The sequence below is a fragment of the Capricornis sumatraensis genome, chromosome 5 (genome assembly GCF_032405125.1).
Source record: "Capricornis sumatraensis isolate serow.1 chromosome 5, serow.2, whole genome shotgun sequence".
Taxonomy (NCBI): domain Eukaryota; kingdom Metazoa; phylum Chordata; class Mammalia; order Artiodactyla; family Bovidae; genus Capricornis; species Capricornis sumatraensis.
Genome location: NC_091073.1, coordinates 94,739,091 through 94,753,445, shown reverse-complemented (window position 1 = coordinate 94,753,445; position 14,355 = coordinate 94,739,091). Strand labels below are relative to the sequence as shown.

At 37.5% G+C, this 14,355-nt stretch overlaps 1 protein-coding gene across 1 annotated transcript; it reads right to left on the bottom strand.

Moving 5' to 3' along the window:
* Positions 1–462: 462 nt before the first annotated feature.
* On the bottom strand, positions 463–2,385 carry LOC138080438 (small ribosomal subunit protein eS1-like). The gene is made up of 2 exons (XM_068973442.1): positions 2,309–2,385; positions 463–1,180 (listed from the first exon to the last, which is right to left on the bottom strand). Exons 1-2 carry the CDS (start codon positions 2,383–2,385, stop codon positions 463–465), a joined length of 795 nt encoding a protein of 264 aa, XP_068829543.1.
* Positions 2,386–14,355: the final 11,970 nt, after the last annotated feature.

The window sequence follows — 14,355 nt, the reverse complement described above, 5'->3', positions numbered from 1 at the left end:
GTGGTTTACAATTTTATTTTACATTTTGAAGAGGAAAAACTAAGAAATTTATAAGATTTTCGTTTGTTATTAAGCTACTCTTCGATTTGGCAAATTAAAAAAAATCATTACAATTTCTCTCTCTTGTTCAAAATTATTTTAATCTCATGAATTTCAGGCTATTTAAAAATTTGACAGTGTATCCGACTGAGTTTAATTAACACATTCTCTTCTAAGTCAATCTCTCTCACTCTCTGTTGGAAACCAACTTTTTCATTAGTGATTCTAATAATCTTTTCTAATTCTGAATCCCTCTCTGTATATCTCTAGCTGTGTATCTCTATCAATCTATATTTACTTTCTATGTAATTTGTCCATATATATTTTCTTGAATTCCATTTCTGCTCCAATTTATTTTATTTTATTTTATTTTTATTTTACCACAAATAAGATCTTTTATTGTCACCATTAAGAGTCTGCATTTTAAACCGATTCTTGGACTGGTGGCTTGTATCCATCAGCTCTTTCAACTTTAGCACCTGTCTCATCCCCAGTAGCTTTTCCAGAACTACTACCTTCACCATGTAGCTCCATGGGTTTTCCCAATTCAAATTTGGGCTTCTTCAGCATTTTTACTTTTCTAACGAAGACATCATGGAGCAGATAAATAGATTGGCAAGCCTTTTCTATGTCTTTTCCAATGCTATCTGGAATCAATTTATTGACCACCTCTTTCAAGTCATCTGTCTGCACCTCTCGGGTCATGATTTCCATCATCTTCTTGTGGATCGGGTGCACCTGCTGGTGCTGGGTGTAAGAGGTCTTTCGAATCTGATTGTTGCGCTTGTTAGTAAAACACACACAGAACAGACGAAGCAAGTAACCATCGGTAGTCTTGACATCAACGTGAGCTTCAATCATGATCTGCCATTTTTTGACCATAGAGCACATTTTGTCATGGGTAAGATCCATACCATGAAAGTTAGTCAGGCAGTTTTTGCCCTGAACATCCTCAGTAATTAGCTTGAATTTTCTAAATGCTACTTCATCGTTCTGCAGATCAGCAAGACTCACTTCAAAAACACGACCTTTGAGGCCATCAGATGCGATTTTGGTTCCTTGAGTTCTCATGACCAATGTTTTCCCAATATTCCTTATATAGGACATAGCTGGTGCTTTCACATCATACCAATCTTTTTTATTTTTTTTTTATTTTTTTAAATTCATAACTAAATTTTAATGCAAATTGTTTACCTTCCAGAAAGTGTGTACTCCATCAACAAGTATGTGGAAAATATCTTTTCCCACACTTTTTTCAGCACTGATACTCATTAAAATTTCTGATTTTAATTACTATACGTTCAAAATGATACTGGTTTGATTTGTAATTCATTTTTAGTGAGTAAGGTAAAGTACTCTGTCATGTGATTTTGGAAATAGAATCCAGTTTAGTTCAGTTCAGCCACTCAGTCATTTCTGACTCCTTGCGAGCCCATGGACTGCAGCACACCACGCCTCCCTGTCCATTACCAACTCCCAGAGCTTACTCAAACTCACGTCATTTGAGTCAGTGATGCTATCCAATCATCTCATCCTCTGTTGTCCCCTTCTCCTCCTGCCCTCAATCTTTCCCAGCATCAAGGTCTTTTCAAATGAGTCAGTTCTTTGCATCAGGTGGCCAAAGTATTGGAATTTCAGCATCAGTCCTTCCAGTGAATATTCAGGAATGATTTCCTTTAGGATGGACTGGTTGGATCTCCCTATAGCCCAAGGGACTCTCAAGAGTCTTCTCCACCACCACAGTTCAAATGTATCGATTCTTCGGTGCCCAGCTTTCTTTAGAGTCCAACTCTCATGTCAATACATGACTACTGGAAAAACCATAGCTCTGACTAGACGGACCTTGTCAGCAAAGTAATGTCTCTGCTTTTTAATATGCTATCTAAGTTGTTCATAACTTTTCTTCCAAGGAGCAAGTGTCTTTTAATTCCATGGCTGCAGTCACCATCTGCAGTGATTTTGGAGCCCAAGAGAATAAAGTTTGTAACCGTTTCCAATGTTTCCCCACCTACTTGCCAGGAAGAGATGGGACAGGATGCCATGAACTTACTTTTCTGAATGTTGAGTTTTAAGCCAACTTTTCCACTCTCCTCTTTCATTTTCATCAAGAGGCTCTTTCATTCTTCTTCACTTTCACCCATAAGGGTGGTGTCATCTGCCTATCTTAGGTTATTGATATTTCTCCCAGAAGTCTTGATTCCAGCTTGTGCTTCATCTAGCCCGGCATTCTGCATGATGTACTCTACATATAAACTAAATAGGCAGGGTGGAAAATGGGTCAACCACTTTCTTCTTGGCTCCCTTTTTGCCTCGTTTCGTAAGGTGCTTGTTCTTGCCGACTGCCATGGTGCCGCTCAGAGAGCCCAAAGGTCCAATTTATTTTAATATGATACTCAACATGATCTTATATTTGCCTGTAGTTGATACAGGAACAGTGCAAATGATATTCTGAATATTTCAGAGAGGGTTTTTATTTTTTAATATTTCTTAAGACTTTAAACATAAACTTCAGATGAATCTTGCAGTTGATACATAAGGTATCATTATTGATGGAGGAAAGAAGAATTTTGGACTCTGAGGCTTTGAAATGCTTTGGGTAGGAAAAAAAATTCCAGCCACCAAGCAGGAAATTAAATGGGGTTGTTAACCTTCATTAGGGGCTCATAAACCTATTAGTAATCACCTATACTGCTTTCAAAAAATAGTAATTATTGCTGGAAAGACCAGAATTCTAGATTTATAAGGCCTAGGTAATAGAAATGCAAAGAGGGATTGTTTATTTCCATTTTTTAGAGGAGCAAAATACACCAGCTCCTGGGAGGCTTGGTTCAGAGAACCAAATTGTGCTATGTAAAATATTTCATGTATTTCTTTTTGGAAAAAAGAAAGCTTAGTGACATACTGCAGATTATCACATTTCTCCAGTTCCTTCCACAGACAGTTGTTTAACTAAAGGCCTTATTGGAAGGGCATGCAAGGAGATACCATAAGTAAGCCGACCTCTTGAGAGGAGCAAATTAAGAGTACAGTGGTGGGCAGCTTCCCTATACCACTGTATGATGGGGCCTGGCCTGCTGGTGACTCAAGAATGCAGCTGAAAAGGGTCCACTATGTGCGTGATGTGAAATATTTCTGCTACTCTCAGAGAGGGCCAGTAAGTTAGACTGAGCTTAGAGAAATCCTTCAGTATGTCTAGGAGGATTTGAGGGCCAGTAGTTAGAATATTTAGTGCTTTTTAAGCCATGATCTGGAGAAGGCAATGGCACCCCACTCCAGTACTCTTGCCTGGAAAATCCCATGGATGGAGGAGCCTGGTAGGCTGCAGTCCATGGGGTCTCGAAGAGTCGATGCAACTGAGTGACTTCATTTTCACTTTTCATTCATTGGAGAAGGAAATGGCAACCCACTCCAGTGTTCTTGCCTGGAGAATCCCAGGGATGGGGGAGCCTAGTGGGCTGCCGTCTATGGGGCCGCACAGAGTCGGACATGACTGAAGCGACTTAGCAGCAGCAGCAGCAGCAAGCCATGATCAGAATCAAATATTACAATCAACATTAAGCAACATTAGTGCTCTGTTAGCACAGTTGTCAATAAGGAGTTTGGCTTTTATCTCATCTGTGTTTATTATACTTCCACTGTTCCACTCTATATACCATTGGGCAGATACTTTATATGCAAACTGCTAGTTTTAAGATTGAACATAAGTATTGTGGGTTCATGAGCTGAAAATTTTCAACTATCACTCCAGAGAAGCAAGGCAGTCTGGAAAAAAGTACCTTTTCTAGATTCAGGTGGGGGTATGTTAGGATAGTTAACCCACTGTACGCTAGATGTAAAAGTCTGTCTATATCATTAGCCCTCATTTCAAAGTCTTTGGGAATTCAGCTAATCCATCTCTGTCCTAATTCCCAGAGCCGTTAGTAGAATTTAGATGAGAAAACTAGTGAGTCTGAGATCTGGATGGGGTGTGGATTTCACTTCCCACATACAGTGGAGAAGTAACTACTCCAAGATAGGAAGTGTATCTAGATTCAGGGGAACCAAAAATTGGCAAATGCTCATTGCGGTGTGTATTTTTAAAAACCTATAAGAAATGTGACATAAAGATGAAAATTCAGCAGGCAACACTCAGCCTCAATCAGAGAAGCAGTATGGGAGGGAAGATCAAGATGATGGAGCAGAGATGCAGAGCTCACCTCCCCCAAAGTCAAAGTGAAATTCTCTCAGTTGCTTCTGACTCTTTGCAACCCCGTGGACTATACAGTCCATGGAATTCTCCAGGATAGAATACTAGAGTGGTTAGCCTATCCCTTCTCCAGGGGATCTTCCCAACCCAGAGATCGAACCCAAGTCTCCCGCACTGCAGGCAGATTCTTTACCAGCTGAGCCACAAGAAACACATCAAAATTACATGTACATGTGAAGCAATTCTCACTGAAAACAAACTGAAGACTGGCAGAAAGACTCTTCTATGACAAAGGCTGTAAAGAAAGAGCTACACATAGGAAGGGAAGTGATCACATAGGGGCCTGTGCCTCTAGGAAGGGACACAGAAGAGGAGGGGGATATACTAACTGTTCATTCATATACTGTGCATCCTAGCCCTGTGGGTTTGACGACCAAGGGGATGAATCCCTTTATCTGGCTTGCAAACCAGTGTGGAACTGACAGTAAGGCTGTTAAAAACCTAAACTGCACATGCATGCTTTCTCTGCCGAAACAGGGACTGTCAGTACCAATAACAGTACTTGGTGTGTAAGACGCTCAATGAATGTTGAATGACTTACTGGATAAAGGAGCTTCAGTTCTTCAAAAGTTTTATTCAAGGGAATAAAATAATATTTATTGTATGTTTCTTATAAGAATTTGAGGTACTATTTGTAAAGAACACATTTAGTTTGCAATTTCGTTGTCTGGCAATAGTAGAAAATCAGTAAGTGCTAATTTTCTCTTCACCCTGTTTTCTGAATGCACACATACACCCAGAGCTCATTCAGTTACCTTTTTGAACTTATAAATACTTTTATAGCCATAATTAGGCATATGAGAAAAATACAGTCATCACACTTAAAACTAGACATTAAAATTGCATTATGTATCTGAAAAATGATTACTAGCAAGCGTCGCTTTCTTATTACTTTTGTCAAACTGATTTCTAATAGAAGCACATCACATCTTTTCTTAACCATGTAATATGATAAAGGAAAATATGGGATTTGCAGTCTAGGCATGTCAAATTAAGTTGAACATAGAAATATTACAGTAAATATAGATTTTCTACTGCACATAATTTTACATGGAAAGCTTTATGTCAAGTCAATGTTTACCTATTTATCTAGGCCTCAACCTGGTACTTAACATTCATTTCAATCACCATGAAAGTTCTATTTATAATTGATCGCTCAAGCATTAAGACACTTAAGACATATATCTTGTACTTGGGTTTCTATAGAGAACTGTTTGTCACAGATAGCTGAGTGGTGATCAATTAGTCTTTTCTGTACATTATCTCAAAAAAATCTTACTTTATCATTTTTCTGAATAGATTTAGTTATTTATATAGTATTTTATCACATCATATTATGTTATACAATGTTACACTATATATGTCTATTGAATCTCTTACTGTGTATATCTGTTAAATAGGAAGGTAACGTTTTGGAGCCCTTGACAAGAACAGATAATGAATTGTGCACTATAGAGTATCACACTTTATGTGAAATGATCGAAATTATGGTAGTCCAGATTTGGATCGAATCTATTCAGATTCAAAGTCCTTGTTTTCTACACCTTTGACAGTGCTATGGTTTCATCTGTTATTGGTTTATTTGATAGCACTGAATGCGATGAGTTTCGTTTTTATATTTCACATTCTCATTTAATACATTCCTACAACACAGCTGGGAACAGTTGTAGTCGTAAACTCAAATGATTATGTGGTTTCTAAAATGAAGGAAAACTAATAGAACTGATAGAGCACAGTTTTTAAATCAAAAGTTAAAATCTTAGAGAAGATTTGCAGTTCATTTGTAGCTTTAGGCCAGTCTGATCACTCCCATCAGCCCGAGTAAAATTAGTTCAGTTGAGTGTAATTCAATTACTATGTTTAAAAGCCAGTAGCCTCTCAGAAGGGTGTGGAAAACATTCGTTGCAAATGTATTTTATGGTGTGTGAAACAGTTTCTATTTTTTACAGCATGTGTATAGGAAGTAAACACTTTTCCGTTTGGTAGATAACCAAAACAGCTCTGGCGAAATTGTGTGAAGATAAATTTAGGAAGCTGAGTGCAATTTGATTTTCATAATATTTTTAATATTTTGAGTTTATTTTCCTGTGATGTGTGTGTGCTCGCATGTAGTTTAAACTGCCTGCGAGTGAAGTGGCTCAATTTTGCATCAGATCTTCAAACAAATATAAGATACATATATATACACAAACTATATAAATATTAATATAAATTAAGTAATAACCACTTGTAATAAAATTAATTTAACTTCATAGGAAATTTTTAAACCCAGCAGTTATTGTTAATTGTTTGCAATATAACTTACAGGGAAGGGACATAGCAAAGAACTAGATAGCCAGCCTGGCAAGAATACTGGAGTGGGTTGCCATGCCTTCCTCCAGGGTATCTTCCCAACCCAGGAATCGAACCCACATCTTTTACATCTCCAGTATCATAGCAGGGTTCTTTACTACTAGCACCACCTGGGAGGCCCTAATTACCACTGATTGCAAATAAATATTAAATAAATATCTTACATGTAAAACAAGTTTCGCCAGGTACATACAAAGTGAATGAACCACACATTTGGTATATTTCTCCATACTTCCTCCCTTGATTTGCATAGGCACTCAGATTTGAAACAAAATATCAGCTGTCTGTGGCATGAGATTTCATGACTAGATTATTTATAGTGCTTGCTCTGCTGCTAAATTGCTTGAGTTGTGTCTGCCTCTTTGTGACCCTATGGACTATCGCCAGCCAGGCTCCTCTGTTCATGGGATTCTACAAGCAAGAATACTGGAGTGGATTGCCTTGCCCTCCTACAGCCTATCTGCTGTACCCAGGGATCAAACCCACATTGCATAGACAGGCAGGAGACCCTGCTTAGTTCACATATTTTTTTATTGGAGTATGTTTGCTTTACAATGTTGTGCTAGTCTCTGCTATACAACAAAGTGAATCAGTTGTATGTGTACATATATTCTCTCCCTCTTGGACCTCTCTCTCACCCACCCCCATTCCACCCACCTAGGTTATCAGAGAGCACTGACCTGAGTTCTTGTGCTATTTAATTTCCCTATCATTTCTTTCTGAACCTTAAAGCTAAATACCAATTTAAAGACTAGTATTTGAAATAGAGCAAACTCATACTGGAATGTAGAATATATTTCCTATATATAAGATTATCGAGTTTATTCAAACTTGATGTGATCAAACTATAAAACTGTAAAATTCTTTATTTCATGTATACAAGGAGTTCCCTATTTGAGTAAAGGGCATATAGGTTGCATCTCACACACAAGGAAAAGAAACTCAAAGCAGAACACAGGGAATTTTGGTCTACGAAGCTTAGAGCAAATTTTAGCATATTTTGTTCTAATATTTAGGAACATAAAATACAATAGTTATTGAAAACACAAGCAGGGAGAATGATGCCGTCTACTGTATATGAAGCCATTCCTCTGAGCAACAAATACCATTTAGTTGTGCTCCATTCTTACTAGAACAAACCCCTAAAGGAGGGAACTTTCAGCCAAATTTTCTCATTTATCATGAAATGACATTTTGCTTTCACTTTCTATAATCCAACTTTGTTCTTTAATATCTGCCCATTTTATTATCTAACCAATGTGAGAACCTCAGAAAAAGGAAATCTAAAAAGCCAATACATTTCTGCCAGCTATGATCTGTGCTAATGTGAAAAGAATACATTGAAGTATCGGTTGGCATCTTCCCCTAAGCTGTACACATGCAACACTGCTCTCACAAATATGCAGAGATAACGCTTTCACAAATTATGTTATTAAAGATGTGGCTCCCGGCATTAGCTACTAAGCCTGACTTTGTTCTCTGATGCTTTTATATACATTTTTAAAATAAAAATCTTATGAAAGTGAAAGCGTTAGTCTCTCAGTCATGTCCAACTCTTTGTGACCCCATGGACTGTGGCCTGCCAGGCTCTTCTCTCCATGGGATCTCCAGGCAAGAATACTGGAGTGGGTAGCCATTCAATTCTCCAGGGGATCTCCCCAACCCAAGGATAGAACCCAGGTCTCCCACATTGTGGGCAGATTCTTTACTGTCTGAGCCACCAGGGAAGCCCAAAAGTACAATGTGCATTGTACAATATATGTACAAGAGTGAAAAAAATACTAAATCATACTCAGTAGATCTATTAGATGAAAATTACTAATATCAATCAAACATCTCTTTCACCACTGTGGTTAAAATATGTCTGATTGTTTTGCTAACTCGAATCATGCTTGTTTTGTACAGAGAAGAGAGAGCAGGATGGAGTAAAGAAAGATGCAAAAAATATAATTATGGGAAGATAGTGAGCTTCAGTTCACTTCAGTTCAGTCACTCAGTCGTGTCTGACTCTTTGTGACCCCATGAATTGCAGCATGCCAGGCATCCCTGTCCATCACCATCTCCTGGAGTTCACTCAGACTTACATCCATTGAGTCAGTGATGCCATCCAGCCATCTCATCCTCTGTTGTCCCCTTCTCCTCCTGCCCCCAATCTCTCCCAGCATCAGAGTCTTTTCCAATGAGTCACCTCTTTGCATGAGATGGCTAAAGTACTGGAGTTTCAGCTTTAGCATCATTCCTTCCAAAGAAATCCCAGGGCTGATCTCCTTCAGAATGGACTGGTTGGATGTCCATGCAGTCCAAGGGACTCTCAAGAGTTTTCTCCAACACGATAGTTCAAAAGCATCAATTCTTTGGCGCTCAACTTTCTCCACAGTCCAAATCTCAATCCATACTTGACTACTGGAGAAACTATAGCCTTGACTAGATGGACCTTTGTTGGCAAAGTAATATTTCTGCTTTTGAATATGCTATCTAGGTTGGTCATAGCTTTCCTTCCAAGGAGTAAGCGTGTTTTAATTTCATGGCTGCAGTCACCATCTGCAGTGATTTTGGAGCCCCGAAAAACAAAAGTCTGACACTGTTTCCACTGCTTCCCCATCTATTTCCCATGAAGTGATGGGACCAGATGCCATCATCTTCGTTTTCTGAATGTTGAGCTTTAAGCCAACTTTTTCACTCTCCTCTTTCACTTTCATCAGGAGGCTCTTTAGTTCCTCTTCACTTTCTGCCATAAGGGTGGTGTCATCTGCATATCTGAGGTTATTGATATTTCTTCCAGCAATCTTCATTCCAGCTTAGGCTTCTTCCAGTCCAGCGTTTCTCATGATGTACTCTGCATAGAAGTTAAATAAGCAGGGTGACAATATACAGCCTTGACATACTCCTTTTCCTATTTAGAACCAGTCTGTTGTTCCATGTCCAGTTCTAATGTTGCTTCCTGACCTTCATACAGGTTTCTCAAGAGGTTTGGTATTCCCATCTCTTTCAGAATTTTCTACAGCTTATTGTGATCCACACAGTCAAAGGCTTTGGCTTAGTCAATAAAACAGAAATAGATATTTTTCTTGAACTCTCTTGCTTTTTCCATGATCTAGTGGATGTTGGGAATTTGTAGTGAGATTATGTGTCTTCAATACTAACCTTGTACCCATCTCCCTGTATTAAAATAATTCACAGAGCCTGGAGTATCCCTATGACCTTAATTTAAACAAAATCTCCAGTGGAAAGGGCAAGTGAATCGATTCATCCTCTGGGCATTAGGTGAGAGTTAGGGAAATGAAATCAGAGAAGAAAGCCATATATTCTACCCTGAAGATCGAAGAAAGTTAGTGAGCTTCTCTCTGCATCTCAACTATCAGGTAATCCCTGACCAGCTAGTTTTAACTCTAGCAGATAATGTCACAGCATCCATTTTTACATGTCTGTCATTATTCAAGTGATCCCATAAGTCTAGCTTTACAGCTAATGAAAGGACACAAAATAAACTCTAATTAAAGAAAAGTCGGACATGACTGAGTGACTGAACTGAACTGAACTGAAAGAAAAGTAATATATTCATCTCACTGAAGGAGGATCAGTAACCTGGGGGAGGAAGATCCAGCTCAAAATACAAAATTATGGACTCCTATGGAACTATAATGAATGAAAAAAACAAAAACATGTTTTAGGAAAACTATAATAAAAACTCCCAGTGACATAAAATTAACAGTGCAAAAAACTTTTCAGAATCAAAAAAATAAGAGACAATGAAAACATGACTTTTACATGAACAGACTGAATAAACAAAACTAAAAAATAGAATGACATCACTAAAATCTGAATCAGTGTTCTGAACGATCATATGGAAATATCTGACAACATGAATATAGTTCCAAAAAAGCAGGTACATAATGTAGGTACCTTTCTATAGGTTAAGCACCTAAAACAGTGCCTATGGAAAGGCTTATTAATGAATACATACCAATACAAAATGAGTTAAGAGATTAAGAATGAAAGAGAAAACATACTTAAAAAGTTTAAACTGTACACATGAAAACAGGAGGTCTAGAAGGAGAAAATCATCAGTTTACAACATAATAAACACAAAAATGCTAGGATAGATTGGCAATGGAGATACGCATAATATACACAAATAAACACAAAAATGCTAGGATAGATTGGCAATGGAGATACGCATAATATACACATACATATAAATATGCATATACATACACATATACATATATATAGTGTGTATCCTAGTGAAAAATACAAGTGATAGAGCAATATGTTTACTGTGATTTCATTTTTTAAAAACAAAAACACAATTATGTATATTTAAATAATTCAAATATTATCAAATCAATGACTCAACATGTGTATGAACTTAAAGAATGACATAAGCATAACAGCAGGTATTTATTCATGTTTACATCAGAGGAGTGGAATGGGGAGGTGACGGGGTCAGTTTCTATTCATCTTTATGCATTCTGAATATTTTATTCATTGTTCAACTTTTTAATAAAGATAAATCAAAATGGAATACACATTACACATAAAAAGAAAATAAAGCTAGTGAATCTGAGATGATAATGTTAGCAGCTATGAGTCTAAAAGGAAGTATATTTGATTAGTATTACTATAGGGCTTCCCTGGTGGCTCAGATGGTAAAGAATCTGCCTGCAATGCAGGAGACCCTGGTTCAATAACTGGGTTAGGAAGATACCATGGAGAAGGAAATGGCTACCCACTCCAGTATACCTGCCTGGAGAATTCCATGGTCAGTATTTTTATCATATGTGACAGCATAAAATTTGTTTGAGTGCAAACACTAGGGTTAAGCTGCTTGGACTGAAATCCTGTTTTTCCAAGAAGTCACGGAAACTGCAGGAACAATTTCCTCTCTGGTAATGACTCCAATCTCTTGCAAAGTGGTTGAAAGTATTTGTGAATTAACAAATGCAAAGAATTTATAAGATGAGAGGGAAGATTATAAGATTAGAGATTTTAGTTGGCATTACTGCCCTGCCCAAAATTTTGGGCAGACTGCTGGGCATTTTGCCCGCATCGAAAATAGACCTTAGCAAATCTGAAAGTCAGAAATATAGGTGAAGTCTGTTTCACATAATAACCCTCACTCACAAGTTTCCTCAATCAGTCTAGACTTGGAAGGTAAGCTGGATGCTCTTCTATGGTCCCCCAGACAGATAGGATAATTTGAAAGTGATCCTTTGCTCAAGGCCTGTAAACAGTCTGGCCACTTTCCTAGATATCTCCTCATGCCAGGGCACCTGCAGGGAACAGAGAGAGCAGGATACCACTAAGCCAGTGTGTTTTGAGCAGGCAGGGAAATTCCTAATACCTCTCCCTACGTTCCCCAAATCTGAAAATGTGGCTGTAGATAATTCTAAAGGTGATGCACAGAGATTCTTGGGTCAGGTTACAGTTTATATTTTCCTGCTAATGGATTTTAGAGCTTTTCTTGAGAGCAGTTTTTCAGTTACAAAATATAACTGAAATGAGAATATAGGTTTATAAGTGGAAAGCCAGGGATAACTAGTGCAATGTGGCACAGATCAGTACTTCCCTCACATTTAAAACTATGTGTAGTGAATATTCATCAGTATCTTCCCTCACTGAATGGGAAAGATTAGCTCTTCATCATATTATAAGACACCCTCTCACAGTTTTGTTTTTTTTTTTTTTTTTTCATTTTATAGGTTATATAATTTGATGACAGCTTTGATTCAAGGAAGGATAAAAAGGAGACAAATTTTCTTCCAACTTTTAAAATCATAACCACTAACTTATACTTTGTATTGTTCATGATATTAATTTTACTTAAATTCATTTTTTGATTTGTCTTTTTCTTTCATAACATGAAGTCTATATACATATATTTTTTAACAGACGAATTCGTATCTGTGTGCTTCTGTGGGTCTATGTGCATGTGTGACTGTATGACATAGTTTAGGATGAATGTTCTACTCCTCTCTCTTTACTTATCTACCCAGCCATCTACTTAGTGGCTGGCTGCCACTGTTTGGCAGTACAGCATAATTTAACTAAATCTGTATTATAACCACTAATAAAATAAAAATGTTGTAACACATATTGTTCATGTATTTTTGTGAACTTATGTAACTTTTCCCTTTGAACAAGTTTCAAATACAGAATTCAGGATCGAGCATTTACGTTTTTTTAACTTTTCGATACCTAATGACAGAAGTTTGCAGTATGTTATACACAGCCACAAAAACATGTGCTACTTTAGAAAGATTAGGAAAAAATACATCAGATTATTGTTTTTCTTCCCATTTCTTTTACTCACAGGAATAAAAGATTACTCATAGAAGTTTGTACACTTTCCATATCATGTGGGCACCTATTTCTTTTATATGTTCTTTGTGAATTTACATCATAAGTTGGCTTTTCTATAACATTTTGGAGATTGTGGGGTTTTTTCTACTGATTTGTAAACAGCTTTATACAAATTAAAGGTATTAACTCTTTATCATTTTACATAACTCCTTCAAATTTGATATTTGTCTTTAGTTCAATAAATTTCATTTTAGTCACCTAGAAGTGTTTACATTTTATGTGGTATGTGTATTAGTGGTTCAGGAAGTAACTGCATAAACGTTGGATATTCCAAATGTAAAGGTAATTCCTTTATTTTGGAAATGCAGAACTACCAAATCATCAGTATTCTACAATAACTGCCATTAGACTCAGAGTCTGGAGGAGTAAATTTATGACAAAGCACAGAATACACTGTACACTGAATATACAACATTCAGAAAACAAAGATCATGGCATCCGGTCCATGACTTCATGGCAAATAGATGGAGAAACAGTGGAAACAGTGGCTGACTTTATTTCGGGGGGCTCCAAAATCACTGCAGATGGTGACTGCAGCCATGAAATGAAAAGACACTCCTTGGGAGAAAAGTTATGACCAACCTAGACAGCATATTAAAAAGCAGAGACATTACTTTGTCAAAAAAGGTCCATCTAGTTAAGGGTATGGTTTTTCCAGTGGTCATGTATGGATGTGAGAGTTGGACTATAAAGAAAGCTAAGCACGAAAGAATTGATGCTTTTGAACTGTGGTGTTGGAGAAGACTCTTGAGAGTCCCTTGGACTGCAAGGAGATCCAACCAGTCCATCCTAAAGGAAATCAGTTCTGAATATTCATCGGAAGGACTGATGTTGAAGCTGAAACTCCAATACTTTGGCCACCTGATGTGAAGAGCTAACTCATTTGAAAAGATCCTGATGCTGGGAAAGATTGAAGGCAGGAGGAGAAGGGGATGACAGAAGATTAAATGGTTGGATGGCATCACTGACTCAATGGACATGAGTTTGAGTAAACTCCGGGAGTTGGTGATGGACAGGGAGGCCTGGTGTGCTGTCATCCATGGGGTTGCAAAGAGTCAGACACGACTAAGCTGAACTGAACTGAACAGAATACACACCTTGATAGTTCTAACTACTTTCCTAAGCTCTAAAGAAAACAAACACCTGTTATGCCTTTTACTTGCATTAAGAGTTTTTCCAGACCACTCAAATGAGTTACACAAGCATCATCTAGTTAATCATTACCACTTTATTGCAGGGAGAGAGAAGGCACTTTTATTAACCTTTGTTTAGAGGAAGAATGTCCAGCACAGAACAATTTCACTGAATGACCCTTGTCAGTCCACAGACAGAAAGAAGATAAATAAATCCGCTTC